At 39.1% G+C, this 21,184-nt stretch overlaps 1 protein-coding gene across 3 annotated transcripts in view; it reads left to right on the forward strand.

Annotated features, from left to right (window-relative positions):
- The window catches only part of PATJ (PATJ crumbs cell polarity complex component), a gene marked incomplete at both ends in the record, with an annotated part of 372,146 nt that overhangs the window by 14,318 nt on the left and 336,644 nt on the right, over nucleotides 1-21,184 (forward strand). For all 3 annotated transcript variants that reach the window (XM_080692386.1, XM_080692387.1, XM_080692385.1), the window contains 4 exons: nucleotides 539-734; nucleotides 3,379-3,507; nucleotides 18,101-18,319; nucleotides 20,506-20,608. In XM_080692386.1, the coding sequence (XP_080548512.1) occupies nucleotides 539-734; nucleotides 3,379-3,507; nucleotides 18,101-18,319; nucleotides 20,506-20,608 (647 nt within the window). The remainder of the gene's footprint in view (nucleotides 1-538; nucleotides 735-3,378; nucleotides 3,508-18,100; nucleotides 18,320-20,505; nucleotides 20,609-21,184) is intronic.

Raw genomic sequence — 21,184 nt, forward strand, 5'->3', positions numbered from 1 at the left:
AGAGAGAAGGAGGAGGAGGAGGAGGAGGAGGAGGAGGAGGAGGAGGAGGAGGAGGAGGAGGAGGAGGTGGTGGTGGTGGTGGTGGTGGTGAGACGGGGAATGGAACTCAGGGGCATTCTACCTCTGAGCTACACTCCAAGCCTTCTTTTTTATTCTTTATTTTGAGACAGGGTCTCACTAGGTTGCAGAGGGCCTCACTAAGTAGCTGAGGCTGGCCACAAATCTGTGATTTTCCTATCTCATCCTCCCAAGTATTGGAATTACAAGTGTGTACCATCATGCCAAGTGACTTTTAAAATGTGTGCCTGTCTCTTTGAGTATGTGTGTTTATTTAGGGATGTACTACCTAATTAGTTAATTAGTTATTAAGTGCTATAATGAAAAGCACTCTGATGAGCTCTGTTTTATACTAAATAATTATTTAAGTAAATATTAAGTAGTACCATAAGCAATAAAATGCTGAACTTAAATAACAGATTTCTAAAAATCAAACTATTAGTCCACTTAAAACACAACTCTCTTTTTTTGTATGATTAAGGGATCAAAGGTTAAAGGAAAATGACCAGATTTTGGCTATTAATTATGTACCACTGGATCAAAATATTTCACATCAGCAAGCGATCGCATTATTACAACAGACCACTGGATCTCTGCATTTGGTTGTGGCTAGGGAACCAGTCCATCAGAAAAGCAGGACTTCTACCAGCTCAGCGGATACAACTCTGCCTGAATCAGTGAGTAGTAAATTTGGAAAAATAATTTTGAATTATGTCATTGGTTATATAAAGTATAAAGACATTTAGGAGGTATAATTTTACTTTTAATAGGTCAAGGACATTCCTGTCTCCACATGCATTATTAGCATACTTAAATAAGCAGTTTCCTTTTTTTGTGTCTTTTCAATGTCCCATAGATTTTCTTCTTTTAAGATTATTATTTAATATAGAGACCAAATTGGATTTAGTTATAATTTATTTGGTAATAAAAAGTCTTATGTTCCTTGATGCCATAGCTAGTTAAGTAAGAGTTTCTAATTAGAGATTAGCTGTCGTGTGTCCTAGGATTTAGTTATAGCTGGGCGTGGTGGCGCACGGTTGTAATCCCAGCTTTTGGGAGGCTGAGAAAGGAGGATCGCACAGGTTCAGAGCCAGCCTCAGCTATTTGTGAGGCTTTCTGCAACTTAGACTCTTGTTTCCAAATAAAGTATCAAATAGGTCTGGGAGTGTAGCCTGGAGGTAGAATGACTCTGGGTTCCACCCCCAGTAACACCCCCCCCCCTCGATTTGGTTATTTCAAACACATTTTTATAAGTCATAATGGTAGTTTATGACTGGATTATTTGTGCTGTAAAATTATAACAGTTTTTTTTCATGTAAGGATGTTTACTTAACAGTTTAAGAGAAGAAAAGCACATGTCTTTTTGAGAATCCTTAAATTTGCTTTGTAATGTTTTACAGATTTTGGTCTGCATCTTCAGAATGCAAGCTAATAAATCTTATTTTCTTATGATACTAAGTGCTAGCTGATTAGTTTTTATTCATTGGGACAAAAGAAAAAATAGACTGGTACATTGTAAAGGTCACAAGACAAATTAATGTATAGGAATTTTTCCTGCTATAATCTGTAATATTTATACAACACAATTTACATACTAAATACAATGAACGAAGTGGGAAATTGTTTAGCATATAAAGAGCAAGGACCTTGGAGTCTGGCTTTGGTGAGTTCAAGGCTATTTCTTCCCCTTCCTGTTTGTACCACACCAGACAAGTCCTGGATTTCTCCACCCCTATTTCTTCATCGTTATTTGGAACTAGTAATGATGTGTAGGACTCAGATGTTATAAGAATTCAGTGAGAGCCGGGCATGGTGGCGCATGCTTATAATCCCAGGGCTTGGGAGGTTGAGACAGGAGGATCACACAGGTTCGAAGCCAACTTAGTGAGACCCTGTTTCCAAATAAAATATAAAATAGGTCTGGGAGTGTAGCGTCGAGGTAGAAGGCCCCTGGGTTCCACTTGTGGTACCACTAAAAAAAAAAAGAATTCAGTGAGAAGGTCTGTGAAGATCTAAGCGCAGGATCTGGTGCCAGTGAACATCCTACAAACAGTAGCTGCCATCATTAATTCGGGCTTCTTATTTTAGCAACATTATTGCTTAGGTATTGATTGTTCCAGGCACAAACTTATTAAACATTCCCAATATTTCTGTTTATTTTAACATTGCATAGTGGCTTTCTAAGTTTATGTAATGCAAAAAAACTAAATAGTGAATATGTCCTCATGTTCTGGAGACGAAGATATTGTTCTGTAGGTGGATTATGTGGATTTAATGACATTTCTCATGAAGCCTGCTACTTAAAAGGAAAATAGCTTATGTATTTTTGTCTGATTTGTCTGCTCCTATTGCTAATATCTTCAGTTGATCTGCCTTCTCTTTCACAAGAGTCTCCTAAATTAGTCTCTTTACTTCATATTTTTACCATTGTATTTTTCACATTGCTTCCAGAATAATTTCCCTACACCACTACTTTGTCCCTTCTTCTGAGATCTTCAATTGTTCCCGCTTGCTATCTCTGTTAAACTCTGTTTTGATTGTGTCTTTGACCCATTCTGTTATCTCGCACAGCTCTGCTATCAGAGGTTTCCCTTGTGCTTGAAGTCTTCCTTCTTTGTAAGTGCAATTTTAATGCCCCCTTTCCTTGAAGCACTCCTTTATTTTTTATTTTTATTTATTCATGTATTTATGTATTTATTTATTTTTGTGGCACTGGGGATGGAATCCAGGGGCATTCTATCTCTGAGCTATACTTCCAGCTCTATTTTTTTATTCTTTATTTTGAAACAAGGTCTCATTAAGTTGCAGAAAGGCCCAGTAAGTATTTAAGGCTGTCAGAGAACTGCATTCCTCCGGTCTCAGCCTCTCAAGTACTGATTTTACAAGTGTGCGCCACCAAGCCTGGCTCCTTCATTTTTTATTGGATATTTTGTTTTTGTGCCCCTGCCATCCCTCAACCCCCTGAAATCTTCATAGCATTTTCAAGCAAACACGTATTATTGTTCCTACAACACGCTGGCCCTGTGCTAGATATTGGAGATAGACTGGCCATGTCTGTTGTCCTCTTAGAGCTACAGTATCATATGGCCTGATATCCTGTTTTGCATCTTAATTACTTGTGTTTTTCTTTCTTTCTCTACTGGAAGATAAGATTCTTAAGGTCAGGGGGTATCTGTCTGTCTAAACCTTTAGAGTGTTGTCTCGATTAATTGCATGAATGTTCCATTTCTTGCAAACCTATTACTTTAGTAATTGCTGTATTGTGCTGAAACTCTGTGGGTCTTACTGACACTGGGGCTCTCGTGTGCTTTCAATTTGCAGGTTTGTTGGGGCCATATTGAAGATATTGAGCTCATTAATGACGGCTCTGGACTAGGTTTTGGAATAGTTGGAGTCAAGTCAAGTGGCGTGGTTGTGAGGACTATAGTCCCTGGCGGATTAGCAGATCGAGTAAGTTGACCTTTTATCATTTTGACTTTATAAAATTTAGTTTGTACGACTTCAAACTAATTTTATGACATGATTTATTAGGATATGTGAATCAATAATTAGAATTTAAATATAGCTTAAAATGGTTTATTTTGTAAGTGTTAATGTATACTCTGCTTTATTTTAAAGAGTTCATTAATCAACATTTGGGGGGCTGTATTGATAATCTGCTTGGTTCTATCAGAGGACAATATTTTTATTGAGAAGAATTATTAATGAGTATCACATTTTGAACATATGTGTTATTCTCCTCCAGTGTATATTTCAAGGGCATGCTTGATAAAATCAGAAAGCACAAGGTTTATAAATATTTGTATCAATATTGCATATGAAAAATTTTACTTGAATTAAAATGTTCTGCTATTCTGAATCAAATGTCTAAATTTTTATTTAGCAGGGTTTAAGCTGAAAGGCCATTTAAGAACCTAGCAACTATTTTTACTTTACATGGAAGAAAATGTAAACATCACATTTAGTATTTAGAAATTTGAGTATGAAGCCACTAAATACTGAGCTCATATTATATAGAATTGTCTGTGATAAATCAGAAATAATATTTTTCCATAATCAGAATAATACATAAAATTTCACAGATTATTGTCCAGTTACATATAAACTTAACCTTTTTTTTTCTTTTTTTTGTGGTACTGGGGATGGAACCCAGGGGCATTCTACCTCCCAAATTACACCCCCAGCTCTGTTTATTCTTTATTTTTATATTGTATTTTTTAATACGTTTTCTGTTATTTAAAACAAATTTATTGGTGCATTGTAGTCATACATCTTAATGGGATAAAAGATGTGAAGACATACATGCACATATCACCCAATTAGTCCTTACCCAATCCCCACCCCATTCCCTCCCTCCTTCCCATACGTGGCTTAGTGATTGACTTTGATCTGTTTAAGTACATCATGTGCTTTAGAGTTTTTCTGTTATTTTTTACAAGGCTGAGAATCGAACCCAGGACTTTGCGTGTGCTAGGCAAGCACTCTGCCACTGAGCTAAATCCTCAACCCTTTATTCTTAATTTTAAACAGGGTCTCACTGAATTACAAAGGGCCTTACTAAGTAGCTGAGGTTGGCCACAAACCACGATCCTTCTCTTTCAGCCTCCCAAATTCTGGGATTACAAGTTTGCACCACCATGCCCAGCCTAAACTTATCCTTTCTAATAGACCTATGTAAATAAAATGAGCTTGCTGGGGTTTTAGGGTATGGCTCCGTGGTAGAGTACTTGCCTAGCATGCATGTGGCCCTGGGTTCCATCCTCAGTACCACATAAACACACAGGCCATCCACCCCTCCCCCAAAATCTTGCTATGCAGAAACAGTGTAGACACAATTTCCTTATCTCTTTGTGACCAACTAAGATTGCTCTACTTATATAAACTATGGAACCATTGATCTTTTTCTTGTCTTTAGTACCCTAGTGTGCTTACTTAGAGCAACAGTTCTCAGAGTTTGTTCTGTGGGCCTCTAGGAGCCTCTGAGGTTCTTGCAAGGGGTCTGAGATCAAAAGAACTTTTTTTGTGTGTGTGTGTATGTATATGGTACTAGGGATGGAAGTCAAGGGAATTCTATCTACAAGCTATATCCCAGCCTCCCTTCTTTATTTTTGTTTTGAAACAGGGTCTTGCTAGGTTGCTGTCTCACTAAGTTGCTGAGGCTGGTCTCGAATCTGTGATTCCCTTGTCTCAGCCTACCAAGTACTGGAATTGCAGGTGTGTACCATTACACCTGCCCAAAACAACTTTATGATAATACTAGATATTTAATTAATTAATTAATTTATCTGCAGTACTGGGGATGGAACTCAGGGGCATTCTACCTCTGAGCAACACTCCCAGCCCTATTTTTTATTCTTTATTTTGAAACAGAGTTTCATTGAGTTTCATAGGGCCTCACTAAGTAGCTGAGGCTAGGAACCGCAATCCATGGCTTGGCGTGGTGGTGCACGCCTGTAATCCTAGCGCTTGGGAGACTGAGACAGGAGGATCGAGGCCAGCAAAGACCTTCAGCAACTAAATGAGACTCTAAAAAGAAAATAAAAAAACCCAGCCAGATGTAGTGGTGCACACTTGTAATCCCAGCATTTGGGAGGCTGAGACAGGAGGATTGTGGTTTGCTGCCAGCCTCAGCAACTTAGTGAGGCCCTCTGTAACTCAGAGACCCTGTTTCAAAAATAAAAAATACAAAATAGGGCTGAGGGTGTAGCTTGGAGGTAGAATGCCTCTGGGTTCCAATCCCAGTACCGAAAAAAAAAAAAAAAAAAAAAAAAAAAAGGACTGCTATCCAAATCGCAGCTTCCAAATGCTGGGATTACAAGTGTGTACCGCCATGTTAATTACAAGTGTGTACCGCTGTTAATATTTATTTATTTATTTTTGTGGTATTAAGGATGGAACCCAGAGGCATTTTACCCCTGAGCTACACTACCAGCCCTAATTTTTCTATTTTTCATTTTGAAACGGGGTCTCACTAAGTTGTAGAGGCCCTCTCTCACTAAGCAGCTGAGGTTGTCCGTCCTTCTCAGCCTAATACTGATACTACAAGTGCCACCACGCCCAGCTCAGCACTAGATGTTCTACCCCTTCATCTGTACTGATGATAGAAAAGGGGCAGACTATTTTAGTGGTGGGCTAAAGTTGCTGGTGCCGCAGCACAGAGTGAGGCCGCGGCTTTACTCTGTACTAAATCGTGTTCTTTCCCACTAGGTACTTGCATCAAAAAAGAAAAAAAAAATGGTAGATTCACTTAAGGTTTTTTATGATGCAGTAAAAATGATGAATTTTAGTATACTTTGACCTTTGGCACATGTCTATTTAATATTGTGTATCAAAATGGGAGGCACCGCATAGTGCTCATACTTTTATAAACTGAAGCATGATGGTTGCCTTGAGAAAAAAAAATTTTGAGAGATGGATTAGCTGTTTTTTTTACATAGGACAGTATTTTAATTTTTGAATTAATAGTTGAAAAAATTAAGTTATTTAGACTAGGTGTTTGACAGGAATTTCTTTAAAAGTAACTGAAGTGAGCCTATTTCAAGGAAAATTAGGATAATGTTGGTATGTTAAAATTTGAGCTTTGAAGCAAAAATTATAATTTTGAAAAATCTGTTTTTACCATGTGCTTAAACTTCACAGTTTTTTAAAGATTTCACTGGGTAAATTTCTGATGATAGTCATCAATTTGAAATATGCCAGTATTTGGAAGATCTGTGTAACACTATGAGTCAATATTTTCTGAAGAGCAATAGTTATTTATGGATAAAAGATGAAAGAGTTGTAATGAAACAGGGTCTGGAAGTGTTTTGATGTGTCTTCTGATATACCATTATAGCTGATCTTTAAGAAACTACCAGTTGTCAAATTTGGGTATGTTATCAAAGAAAAGTGGGCTGAAAGGACCATTAAAATACCCTCCGTTTTTCAACTGTATATCTGATTGAGGGCAGATTTTCTTTATATACTTCAAACAGAACATCTCAAAACATATTGAATGCTGAACCAGATATGAGTCTAGCTGTCTTTTTTTTTTTAAGGCAGACTATTTATTTATTTATATTTATTTATTTATTTATTTATTTATTTATTTATTTATTTATTTATTTATTGTGGCACTGGGTACTGAACCCAGGGGCATTCTGCCTCCAAACAGAACTGCTCAGGGAATTCAGGCAGGATTCTGTCAAGCTGGGCTATGTTTCAGTCTTGAGACACTTCATTGAGGAAATCTCAGCTTTAGTCAACTGATTAGGTGAGGTCCACTTACATCATCAGTGGTTATCTCCTTAAAGTCATCTGGTCGTAGATGTTAGTCATTCTTATAAAATATCTTTGCAACACTCTTTAGATTAGTATTTGATTTAACAACTGGACACCACGGTCTAGCCAAAGTGATACATCAAATTTAACTCATGTTGTCGGGCGTGGTGGCGCACGCTTGTAATCCCCGCGCTTGGGAGGCTGAGACAGGGGGATCGCACAGGTTCAAAGCCAGCCTCAGCTACTTAGTGAGGCTCTCAGCAACTTAGTGAGACTCTGTTTCCAAATAAAATATAAAATAGGTCTGGGAGTATAGCCCGGAGGTAGAAAGCCCCTGGGTTCCATCCCCAGTACCACCAAAAAAAAAAATATATATATATATCTACATATCTATCTATCTATCTATCTATCTATCTATATATATATATATGTATATATGTTATCCATTACTAATCCAACAGTTTTCTCTGTCACTTTTCTCTGTCCTCAACTATTTTTTTTTTTTTTTTTTTACCAGTGAAAGGGTTTCTGAGAGCACAGTGTTTGAGAACAGTCACTTTACGGGTCTTCAAGACATGCCTGTGGCACAAAACAGATATTTATTTTTTGATGTTGGAAATTGAACCCATGATCGCATGCACGCTAAGTATATATTCTACCACTGAGCAGTGCCCTAGCTCTAAAGGTTTTTTTGAAAGAATTTTTGAACCTGGAAAGGGATGAAATATTGTAGAACGTTTTGATACCACCTCTAGCAGTTTTAATAGGATTGTTTTTGGAGTTGTATTTTTCAATGTATAGTTTTCTTTTAAACAAAGGGTCAAATAAATTTAAACAAAACCAAATAGATCTCTCTACTGTAAGAATTATCTGAGCTTTTACTATACTAATGTGCATTATGAATTTTCACAAGGACAATACGATGTGCAGAGTTTCCCAGATCAATCCCATTGAGGCACTGTTGGGAAAACCCAGCTCTAATTTTTACCCTCTACTGGAAGGAATCGTCACTGTTTCAGATCATTGGGGGGTAGGGTTATTTCTATCACTGAGTCGTAATGCAGAAGCAAGTATTTATGCCAGATGTTGTCATCTGCCTAATACACATCATTCTAATGTAATCCTCAAAACAGTCCTAGGACTTTTGTTTCCAAATTATGGACAGGGACACAACTGTTAAGAAATTGCCCAAGGTTACATGGCCAGGAAGTGACAGAATCAGGACTGAGCTCATCTCTGTTTAACTCTGAAGTCTGTGCTTTACTGCTGGAATGTATTTTTTTATTTACTTATTTATTTTTGCGGGTTTGGGGATGGAACCTGGGGCATTTGATCTCCGAGCTACACCCCTTGCTCTATTTTTTTATCCTTTGTTTTTGAGACAGTGTCTCACTGAGTTGTGGAGGGCCTCACTAAGTAGCTGAGGCTCCGCGAACCGTGATCCTCCAGTCTTAGCCTCCCGAATGCTGGGATTACAAGCGTGCGCCACCATGACTGGCTTTGCTGGAATGTATTTAAAAAGTTGGTCCTAACCTTTTCCTCGTACATACCTGTGCAAGGTGGGTGAAACCTATAAATAGGAAAAATTAGCTCTAGGAACAACCAAGCTCTGTGTGTGTGTGTGTGTGTGTGTGTGTGTGTGTGTGTGTGTGTGTGTGTGTGTGTGTGTTTGGGGGGGTCATATTGGGGATTGCATTCAGGGACATTCTACCTCTGAGCTATATCCCCAGCCTTATTTTATTTTACTTATTTTATGGTACTAGAGGCATTCTACCTTTTTGCTTCACCCTTAGCCTTTTTTATTTTTTACTTTGAAACAGTCTCTCTGAGTTGTTGAGGCTGGCCTCAAACCTGTGATCCTCCTGTCTCAGCTTCCCAAGTACTAGGTTTACAGATGTGTGCCACCATACCCAGTTGATAACCAAGCTTTTGGCTCTTCTCTGAGGGAAGATGGTGTACACATTAGGGACAGAGCAGTATTTATTTCTGTCTCTCATGTTGGCTGAGGGTAAAATTCCTTCAGTCATCTGGCTTAACCCATTTATCTCATGTCTGGCCTTGTTTTTTCTACTCTGCTCATTGTTAGGCCTTCTGTAACTCATGAAGGAACTCTGCCTCTTGTCCCAGTCTATGGCACAAGATGTGACTTATGCCCTTTCTAATATCTACCTTTGGACAAATTCTTCTCGAGCCATGTACGTCACATGTAAGTGTCTTTAAAGAAAGAGTATAGCATTGTAACATGTTGGCTTTAGACTGAGGTGAAGGCTTGAATTATGAATCCACCATTAACCCTGGACAGATTACTTCTTAGTTTAGTTTTATGGTTTCAAAATAGATTCTAAGATCATCTCCAGGTATGAGGATAGAGAACACACAGGACTCACCCTGCAACTGAATTCACGACAGTCATCTATTACAGTAAAAGAATCCAAAGCAAACACAGTAGCAGAACACGCGCGTGATTGGAAGTGTGGAGGAAACTAGTTCAAGCCTCCGTGAGTCCTAGAGGACACACCTCAGTCTAGCAGTGATTTTGACAGCCATCTTGAATGTGTACCATAGAAGCCAGTAGGGATGCAGAACCTGGGTTTTATTAGGTGTTGGGTGTGGAGGCACACACTTCTAGCGTGTGCCAAAGTTGCAGACTCAGAGAAGAAAGCAGGTATTTGGGGGAAACCACAGTTTGCACAAATAGTTTAGACACAGTGAGTTATTCTCAAGGTGTGGTGGGAGCCCTATCAGAATCTGAGCTCCCAGATGTCACCCAGTAGCCAGCCTTGTAAGAGGGCCTTGCAAAGGATAGCAGCCCTGGGCCTGTGGCCATATTCATGGTTGGGGAATATGGCTGTCTTTTATGTCATTGATCATGGGGGAATATGGCTGTCTCTTAGGAGATCAAGATCGATGTGGTGAAGGGATTAATATTCTTTTTTCAAAGAATATAAAACTGTTATGATAGGAAGAAGAGGAAGTCAGTCTTGCTTATTTAAAAGGGATCCTAGCCGGAGGTGGTGGCGTACGCTTGTAATCCCAGCATTCGGGAGGCTGAGAGCAGAGGATTGTGGTTCACGTACAGCCTCAGCTACTTAGTGAGGCCTTCTAAAACTTAGTGAGACCCTGTTTCAAAATAAAGAATAAAAATTACGGCAGGAGGTGTAGCATGGAGGTTGAATGCCCTTGGGTTCCATCCTTACACCTGCAAAAAAATATAAATAAATAAATAAGTAAGTAAGTAAATAAATAAAGGAGATCCTTAAAATAGCCCCTTGTATTGCCATTTGTGTTTGCGGATGTGTCAGTATGCAAGATTAAAAGATAGAGTTGGAGCCGCACGTGGTGGTGCATGCTTGTAATCCCAGCGCAAGGGAGGCTGAGACAGGAGGATCATGCAGGTTCGAAACCAGCCTCAGGTACTTATTAGGACTCTCAGCAACTTAGTGAGACCCTGTTTCCAAATAAAATATAAAATAGGTCTGGAGTGTAGCCCGGAGGTGGAAAGGCCCTGGGTTTCATCCGCAGTACCACCACCACCACCACCACCACCACCACAAAAAAGAGTTGAGGTGAGGAGGTATGGCAAAGAACACTGGTTGAGTTCACTGCAGCCTAGAACCATTAGAAATGGCTGTGTTTGGCAACTTGCTATGAACAAGGCTCACGACTTTATGTTTAACATAATATAATGTGAGTTTAATGCTCACAGCTCCACCAGAGAGGAATTTGCTTGCATTTTGCTTGAGAGAGATCTAAGATTTAGGAAGGACAAGCAAGTGACGATGCAGATTGTCCAGAGTACAACCTTGCTTTGAACATGGGGTGGCTGATGCCAAAGCCCTTGTCCTGCTTTCTATGGCCTCTAGGAAGTTCATGAAGTAGAAAATAGCATTCATTGGTTTTTAAAAATTGATTTGTATGAAACTTTTAAAAGCTTTTACTATTGAGATCCAGCTAGTTACAATGACCAGTCACTTAAGGTAATTAGGGCCAAGTCCATGGACAGGAAAAGTTCATGATATAGAGTAAGGGGAGCAAGAAGGTCAATCTCTCAGTAATCCTCAGATAATCTCCAGTGCTGATAGCACGTAGAAACACATCTCTAAAGCATTTTGCCCCGTTATGGCAAAAGCACAAAAGCTTTTCAGAAACTGATTTTTGTTTTGAAATTGAAAATGGGTGGTACAAACCTTATTTGTTTACAGAAACCTCTTGTACAGGGCCCGGAGGAATTCTGGGGATGTACAGTCCACTGAGTCACTCCATTGTGTCTAGAAGATGACCATTATAACACACCCTGTTTGTTTGTTTGTTTGTTTGTTTGTTTAGTGGTACTGGGGAACCCAGGGGCTTTCAACCTCCAGGATATACTCCCAGACCTATTTTGTATTTTGTTTGGAAACAGGGTCTCATTAAGTTGCTGAGAGCCTTACTAAGTACCTGAGGCTGCCTTCGAACCTGTGCAATCCTCTGTCTCGGCCTCCCAAGCGCAGGGATTACAAGCGTGCGCCACCATGTCCGACTCAGTCAACAGCCTATTTTAAAGTAGTCACAGCTCACTGACATTTTGGTGTGAGGCAGTTAGAGTATGAGTCATAGTAATTATTTAGTAACCTTTATTTTTAATTAATTAATTGATTGATTTTTTTGTGGCATTGAGGATTGTACCCAGGGATGTCTTACCTCTAAACTATACCTCTAGCCTTTTTATTTTGAAATGGGCTAAGTTAATGTGTATTAGCCTCAAACCCCTGTGATCCTTTTGTTTCAGCTCCTAAATTCTGGTATTACAGGCATATGCCACCATGTGCAGTGTCTAATAACCATTAATATTAAGAAGGAATGGACCCAAGCAATGGTTGGAGGGTGTGTATGGGGTATGGGAGACCTGAGTCAAAAGTAAGCAAGGCCCAGTCACTGAACAGGTAGTTTTTCCCAAGCAATTTTGCTTAGAGTGATTATATAGCAGATATTTTTCTTCAAGATGAGTTGATGAGGACTATGGGTATTTGAATAGGGTAGAATAGGATAGGATTTACTTTATTTTAATTTGTTGGTAGAAATGCTTATTTTCTAAAGTTACTGTTTTATGTCAGTGCCAATATGACACACACATATATATATATAGGTACTGGGAATTGAACTCAGGATCATTTTATTTCTAAGGGCCTCACGAAGTTGCTGAGACAGTCGTCAAAACTGCAGTTCTCCTCTCTCGGTCTACCAAGTGTTATTAATATTATTAGTGTTATAGGCGGGTGCCACAGTGCCTAGCTGACATATTGCCTTTTGACCAGTAATAGAATCAGCCTGTAAATAAATATACTATGACATTTTCTGAGTTATAGAAATATTTGGTACTTTTTTTTAGTTTTGAAGAAACAAATTTGGTCAATTTTTTGTGGCTCAGCCCTGCATTCCTATAGACGTGTGTGTTTGTGTAGTGTGTGTGTGTGTGTGTGTGTGTGTGTGTGTGTGTGTGTTTTACTGGAGATTGAACCCAGAGTCATTCTACCTGTGTTATTACCCTAGCCTTTTTTATTTTTGAAATAGGATCTTACTAAGTTGTGAAGGGCTTCACAAGGTTGCTGCTGCTGGTCATGAGCCTACTATACTCTTGTCCCAGCCTCCCAAGTACTGTGATTACAAGCTTATACCATCAGGCCTGGCGTAGGCTTTTTTTTTTTTTACTTTTACAAGTGCATTATAACTATACATCATAGTGAAATTCAAATCACATTCAAAACCCTATTGAAAAGACTGTATACTATAACCAAGTTGGTTTCATTCCAGGAATGCAAGGCTGGTTCAACACATGCAAATCAATAAATGTAATTCTTCACATTAAGAGCACAAAGGATAAAATCACATCATCATTTCAATAAATGTAGGAAAAGCATTTGACAAAGTCCAGTACCCAACAATGCTAAAAACGCTAAAGAAATTAGGGGTAGAAAGAACTTATTTTATCATCATAAAGACAATATATGATAAACCCAAAGCCAACATCATACTTAATGGGAAAAGTTGAAAGTGTTACCTTTAAAATCAGGAACAAGCCAGGCGTGGTGGCACGTGCTTATAATCCCAGCACTTGGGAGGCTGAGACAGAAGGATCACATAGGTTCGAAGCCAGCCTCAGCTACTTAGTGAGGCTTTTAGGAACTTAGTGAGACCCTGTTTCCAAATAAAGTATAAAATAGGTCTGGGAGTATAGCCTGGAGATAGAAAGCCTCAGGGTTCCACCCCTAGTACCACACACATACACACACACGCGCACACACACACACACACACACACACACACACACACACACACACACACAAACAACAACAACAAAAAAAAACAGGAACAAGCCAGGTGTGGTGGCTCATCCTTTTAATCCCAGCATTTGGGAGGCTGAGACGGGAAGATCGCAGTTCGCAGCCAGCCTCAGCTACTTAGTGAGGCCCTCTGCAACTTAGTGAGACCCTGTTTCAAAATAAAGAATAAAAATTAGGGCTAGGGATGTCACTTGGAGGTAGAATGTCCCTGGGTTCCATCCCTAGTACCACAAAAAATAATAAATAAAAATCAGGAACAAGACATGGATGTCCACTATCACTGTTTGTATTCAAAATGTACTTGAAATTCTAGCCAGAGCAATGAGACAAGAAAATTAAAGGAATATAAATGGGGAAAGAAGAAATGATCTGTTTGTAGATGACATGATCTTATACTTAGATCCAGAAAACTGAATCAGAAACTTTCTGGAGCTGATAAATTCAGCAAAGTAGCCAGATAAAAAGTCAACTTCAGAAATCAATTAACTTTTCTATACTCCAAATACAAACCCACTGGGGGGAAAAATCTGAGAAATGATATACAATTGCCTCAGATAAAATAAAATATAATCCACAACAGTATATTCAAGAGTCTTAACATGCAATTTGATTTTTTAGCCAAAAGCTGCTAACTTGTATTAACGTAATTTTTTTAACTTTATAATTGATGATCTTAATGCATTTACTATAATTGTGTAATGCCCTGTTGCACCAGTGGTGTGTAATGCCCTGTTGCATCAGCAGTAATGTCATATTGTCATTGACATTATGCATTTTTCTCTTTTGAAAGAACCTAAGGGTTAATAAACTTTTATGCTTGATTAGCACCCTATGCTTGAAAGTTGGAATAAGTATTTATTAGCATTTATTGGTTCATGATTTCTATGACTTCTATTAAGAACAAAGGGACTATATTATGCCTCTTAGTTTTCTTGCACAGTAGACAGGTTATGGAAGAAGAATGTTGATCAGAAAATATCAATAAAATGCAGCATTTGGGTCTCCTGGACATAAACAAGGTTGCTGTCATTTTATGTCTTCCTATCAATCTTATGACTATTTTTGCACTTATGAATTCCTCAGAACACCTGTTTTTCTGTAAGGAGAAAATGTTTGACTTTCAGTGACAGATGCAAATGATCTACATCATTTTAAATTAATAGTTGAAGTAAAATAAGAAAAAAAAAATAGTGCCTGTGCAGTGCCTAAATATATACTTTACGGTAAAATGCCCTTCTTGAGCTAAGTCAAGTGTGAAGACACTAGACATTCTTTATTCTTTTGGTCAACTACAATTTCATTTCAAAAATAGTCTGACCCATTAGAGATGGTCGTACCCTTAGTTCTCATCAGGACCACTGACTTTCTCTAAGTAGAATATCATCAGCATTCAAGACGAAACCCAGCAATCTTTATTCCCTTTTCCACAATTTCCTCCTTATAACTGTCCTTTCTCAAATCTTTCCAAATGTTTCTGCTCATTTGCATTTGAGCTACCCTCCTTCTTTCCACTTCTATTTAATCTAGCACCTTCTGTTGCCTTCACAACACAGTACATAGCTTTGCACTGTAGTCATTTGATCTGAAGTCCTCTTTCATTCTAAGATACTGCAAAGTTGGAGAAGGAAAGGGTAGTATATAGGCTTTTCAGTCTTAAGGTTTTTAAAAAGTTCTTCCAGAATTTCATTTATTGTTTCTAGTTGGTGCCACCTGGAAGCAGAATTATGAAGCTTTGAACCACATTAACCCAGTGGTGGTGGTCCTCCTCCTACTCCTCCTCCTTCTCCTTTTTTGCGGGTCTGGGGCTGGAACCTAGGAGTATTCAACCTCCGAGCTACACCCCCTGCCCTATTTTTTTATTCCTTTTTTTGAAACAGGGTCTCACTAAGTTGCGGAAGGCCTCACTAAGTAGCTGAGGCTGTCTGCGAACCAGGATCCTCCTGTCTCAGCCTCCCAAATACTAGGATTACAAGCGTGTGCCACCACATCCGGCCAGTGGTCATTATTCTATTCTCTATCTTGCTCTTTCAGTTGCAAAATGTTTATTTTATTTTATTTTATTTTATTTTATTTTATTTTATTGTAGGAACTGGGGATTGAACCCGGGGCATTCTATACTCCAACCCCTATTTCCTTCCTTTTTTCCTTCCTTTCTTCCTTCTTCCCTCCCTCCCTTTCTTCCTTCCTTGCAGTACTGAGGGTGGAACCCAGGATGATTCTACCTCCAAGCTACACCTCAAGTCCTATTTTTTTTTTTCTTTATTTTGAAACTGGGTTTCACTGAGTTGCAAAGGGCCTCACTACGTAGCTGGGGCTGTCTGCAAATTGTGATCCCCCTGTCTCAGCCTCCCAAATGCTGGGATTACAAGCGTGTGCTACCGTGCTTGGCTCAAATTATCAGCTTTTCATCTTCATTTCATTCAAGCTTTTTGACAGTTACTGACAGGTTCTTGGAGAATGGAGGATATTGTAAATTTACTATCTCATCATGGAAATTGAGTATGAGAGATCAGCTTGCTGCATGATATTATTCTGGAGATAGAGAAGTGTGAAGCAAATGACTAAGCAAGGAAAAATATCAGTGGGCAACTTGGATTGAACAATTTTTTTTTGTCTAAAGTTGTTCTCAGCCGGGCATGCTGGCACACACTTGTAATCCCAGCATTTGTGAGGCTGAGACCGGAGGATCGTGGTTCGCAGACAGCCTCAGCTACTTGGTGAGGTCCTCTGCAACTGAGACCCTGTTTCAAAATATAGAATAAAAAACAGGGCAGGGGGTGTTAACTCAGAGGTCAAATGCCCCTGGGTTCCAGCCCCAGCCCCACAAATAAATAAGTTAAATAAATAAAGTTGTTCTCTGTATGAGAATGATACATGAGAGTGATTTTTAACCTGTAAAGTAGTTGGTAGATATAACTAAAAAAAAAAAAAGTTGACATTTTGCTAGCTTTATTATTATTATTACTTTTTGCAGTACTGGGGATGGAACCCAGGGGCATTGCACCTTTGAGCTACACCCCTAGTCCTATTTTTTAGTCTTTTTTAAAAATTTTTTTGAAACAGGGACTCACTGAGTTGCGAAGGGTCTCACTAAGAAGCTGAGGCTGTCCGCAGCCAAGATCCTCTGGTCTCCGCCTCCTGAATGCTGGGATTACAAGTGCTTGCTACCATGCCCAATGACATTTGGCTGTCTTTAACATATGGTAATAAAGGTGATTAAAGGTAATTTTATTTACTCATGTTTTGGTACTACGGATTGATCCCAGGGGTGTTCTATTTCTGAGTTACATCCCCAGCCCTTTCTATATTTAATTTTGGAACAGGATCTCGCTAAGTTGGTAAGACTAGCCTTGAATCTGAGATCCTCCTGTCTACTAGGAACTGGGATTAGAGGTGTGCACCACTACACCTGGCTGAGAATTCAAAATTTCTGATAAAACAAACTTAGTGAAGCTGTGGATGATCAGCTGTGTCTCAGACTACACATCTTGGCAGCTCCACTCCCGACTTCATTCCAACTCATCTCTTAACTCATCTTTTCCTTGGAGTCTCCTTTATCTCAGTTCATGCCAACTCCATCTTTTCCAGTTGCCAAGGCTGAATTCTTGTGGTTTTGATTCCCTTTTTTTTGTCCTCTCAAACCCCATAGAGAAGTGAACAGCAGATTCTGTTGATGGTTCATTAAACATACACCTAGAACCTGCCTTTTCATCTCCCCAACTGCTAACCTTGTCCAAGCTGTTTTCATATTTTTGCTAAGACTCCCAAACTGGTATCTCTGCTTTGATTGTTTCCTCTCCTATAGTCTATCTTAAGCAGAGAAACTTGAGCAGTCTTATAAGAATTGAGCCACATACTGTCACTTCTCTGTTCCACACCTCCAGTGACTTCCTTTCCGAGCCACACAGAGAAAGTACCTTCCTGTCTGCCCCGTGTTAACTTGCCCATTTCTTTCACTGCTTTTTTCTTTCCTCATTGTCTTCTAGCCAGACACGTCTTCTGTCAGGAGAAATGCTGCCTAGCGCAGTGGCCTTTCTCGTTCCTGGCTCTCTGTCGGAGGCGTCTCTTCTGATCCCTTCCCTTCTTGAGGCCCAGTATCATATCATCCTTATCATCCATATCATATCATACCAGTATCATCCTTGCGTAAGAGGCCACGAGGCCACGAGTGTTCTGGCTCTAGGCCAGTAGGTGAATTGATACCCTCAAGCAAATGTACACTTCCGAATTCTGGCTACCATTCTCAATTTGAGCCCTTCTGTTTTGCGTTCTACAAGAAATTCCTTTGGTCTTTTGCCCACTCAGCCATTCATTGCAAGTGTTATATTTCATTCAGCATTTAGGTGGTGGTGTCAGTCATTTTGTCAGAGGTGAAAATCTGATAAATTGTTATCAGATTGTTGCTAATTGAGCGAAGTAAAACTCATTGATTTCTCTAATCATTTTGTTTTCCTGGATTAAAGGATGGAAGACTCCAGACAGGGGACCACATCTTGAAGATCGGAGGCACAAATGTGCAGGGAATGACCAGTGAGCAAGTTGCCCAGGTGCTAAGGAACTGTGGGAACTCGGTCAGGATGTTGGTGGCGAGAGACCCGATCGGGGAAGTTTCCAGTACGCCTCCCACCCCTGCAGCCTTACCTGTGGCCCTGCCTGCTGTGACCAACAGGATCCCCACTTCTGTAAGCGCACAGATCCTTCCTTCCTTCTTAAATCAAACACTGGGTATGATAGATGCAAGATGAGAAAGTCCTTCAACTCTCTGCACACACTGGTGTGAGGAACTCCCCAATGCATACTGGTGAAGAAGAGGACAACTCAGTTTGAAGGCAACTACACATACTTGGCTTTGTTTTTTGCCGTTTCTCAAGGTTAAGCCATTTTACTTCCCTGAGCCTCTGCTCCTGATTTATAATTTGGAAAATAATAGTCCTTGTCTTGTATATTTCATTAGGTTGGTGAGGAGAAATCCGGGTGGTAGAGAGAAAAACAGAAATACTGGTTGAAGTATGAGAACTATTACTAAAGATAATATTGTTTGGTAATGAAATCCTCTGTGTACTTGTCAGTACTTATCATATAATAGGCAAAGAAACTAAAGTCAAACAACTTGTTAACGGCCTATAGTGAAGAAAGTTGCAAAAGCTGAATCTGAATTCATACCTTTATGGCCCACTCTAGGCTTTCCCCACTATGTATCTCACAGACTCTGAATGCAAACACAAGAAGGCAAACCTAAAGAAATAGCTTTAAAAAAGAGGGTCCAAGAGGAAGAGGAAAGAAAAGAGCAGTGACTGTGGCCAGGGTGCAAGGCCACTGTCAGCAACATCTGAGGCTTCACCTCTGGGTACCCTTCGCCTTTTCCTACTTGGAACCATGAGTGAAAGATTTATGTTTTTGTTTTTTTCTTTTGCAGTACTGGAGATGAAACTCAGGAGCATTCTACCTCTGAGCTACACTCCAGCCCTTTTTTTATTTTTTATTTTGGAATAGGGTCTTACTGATTGCAAAGGGCCTCACTAAGTGGCTGAGGCTGTCTGTGAACCGCGATCCTCCTGTCTCAGCCTCCCGAATGCTGGGATTACAAGCGTGCGCCACTACGGCTGGCAAGTGAAAGTTTTTAGTCTGAGTTACTAGAGCTTTTTTATTCCCTCCATTACTCTACCTCCCTGAAGCCTTCTACTTTGCTGAAGGACCAGTGAAACTATGATAAGTGGAAACTTGATCAAGGCAGTTATTTCCTTTTTTTTTTGTGGTGCTGGGGATCAAACCCAGGACCTCACACATGCCAGCCAAGTTAATCTCTACTTCATAATTTACTTTCTGATGTTACTGTTTTGAATGGGAATCAAAATGTTAAGTGTTTAGATACTTTATTCCTTTATGTAAAAATTTAAAACTATTAAAAATAAGTTTAGGGTCATATTTTTAATATTAGTTACAATAATTAGCTTACCTTTTATATTTAAAGTTTTTATGCTTTTGGTTCTTCTATAGCATGAGGTTTTTCTAAAGGGCTATGTTAATTTTCTCTTGTATAAAAATTAGTATATATTTAGCAGCTTAATACAATACCCTTTGTTAGTTCTCAGTTTTGACAGTCAGTGTTCAAAGTGGGCTTGGCTGGGCTCTCTGCCTAGATTCTTCTTCTTCTTCTTCTTCTTCTTTTTTTTTTTTTTGTGTGATACTGGTGTTCCTGGAAGCCCTTCTACTTCCGGGCTACACTCCCAGACCTATTTTATATTTTTATTTGGAAACAGGGTCTCTTAAGCCAGCGTAGCTACTTCGAACCTGTGCGATCCTCCTGTCTCCGCCTCCCAAGCAAGGGAATTACAAGCGTGCGCCACCATACCCGGCTGCCTAGATTCTTTTAAGACCAAAAGCTAGGAGTTGTCCAGCAGAATCTCTTCTGGGCACCCTGGGAACAATTCACTTCTAAGCTCATGCACATTGTTGGTAGAATAGGGCTTCTTACAGCTGTAGGACTGAGGCCCCTCTTTCTTTCCTCACTGCCAGCAAGTGTAGCTTTCATCTCTTTAGGCCTAGCAGCCCCATTGCTTCTTATATGACCCTTCTTCCAACCCAAGTTAGCTCCTTATGTTTCAGATCTTTTTCACATCTCTTTCTGCACCCAGCTAGAGAACACTCTGCTTATAAAGCACTCCTGTGATTAGACTGGGTGTGCACTTCCTTTTGCCAGGTGGGTGGCATCAACATGGGAGTAGTTCTAGGGGTTGAAGGTCATGAGAACCATCTTAAAATTCTGCTTATCACCTAAAAAAAAACTTACCAGATCTTCCACAAATTGACTGTTTGTACACAGATATGTAACTGAACGTGTATAATTAAGTTTATTACTTCCTTTTAGGATAATTCTTCTCTTTATGAAACTTACAATGTTGAACTCATTAAGAAAGATGGACAGAGCCTAGGGATTAGAATTGTTGGCTATGTTGGAACATCTCATACAGGTAAATTATTTCAATTTTATATTTGGAAATAATTGTGAAGGATGTTAAGGTTTTTAGACAGTAAAATTAAGTACCTGCAGATTTTAATTTAAACCTTGAACAATAAAACTATGAATCTATAACAGAAGCCAGTTACTTTTCAGTGATCAGTGAATCACTTTTTTATCTCAGTAGTTTAATAGCTGGCTTGATGGTCATTAACAAGAGAACTTAATTGTCCAATTCAGTATCTAACATTTGAATTGTATCTCTTTTTGTTTCTAAAGTATATTTAAAATATTATAGTTGCTAACAGTTTGATATATCTGTTATAATTTAGTACTACATATATTTCATATTGTGAAAAGTATTATTGTTGTGTTTAATCACTAAGAGATAAGACAAGTGTTTCATTAGAATTATTTTTCTTTCATATAAAAGAATTATATTTTGAAAATAAATACATGGCTCAAGTATCTCTGAATAAAATTCCTTCATCGCTTACCTGTAAAGTTGGCTTTGGTAACTTTTATTGAGTTTTTGTTTTTATTATAAAATAATTATCAGGTTGCTGGGTGTGGTGGCACACACTTGTAA

This window comes from Muscardinus avellanarius, assembly GCF_963383645.1.
Source record: "Muscardinus avellanarius genome assembly, chromosome: 3".
NCBI classification, from domain to species: domain Eukaryota; kingdom Metazoa; phylum Chordata; class Mammalia; order Rodentia; family Gliridae; genus Muscardinus; species Muscardinus avellanarius.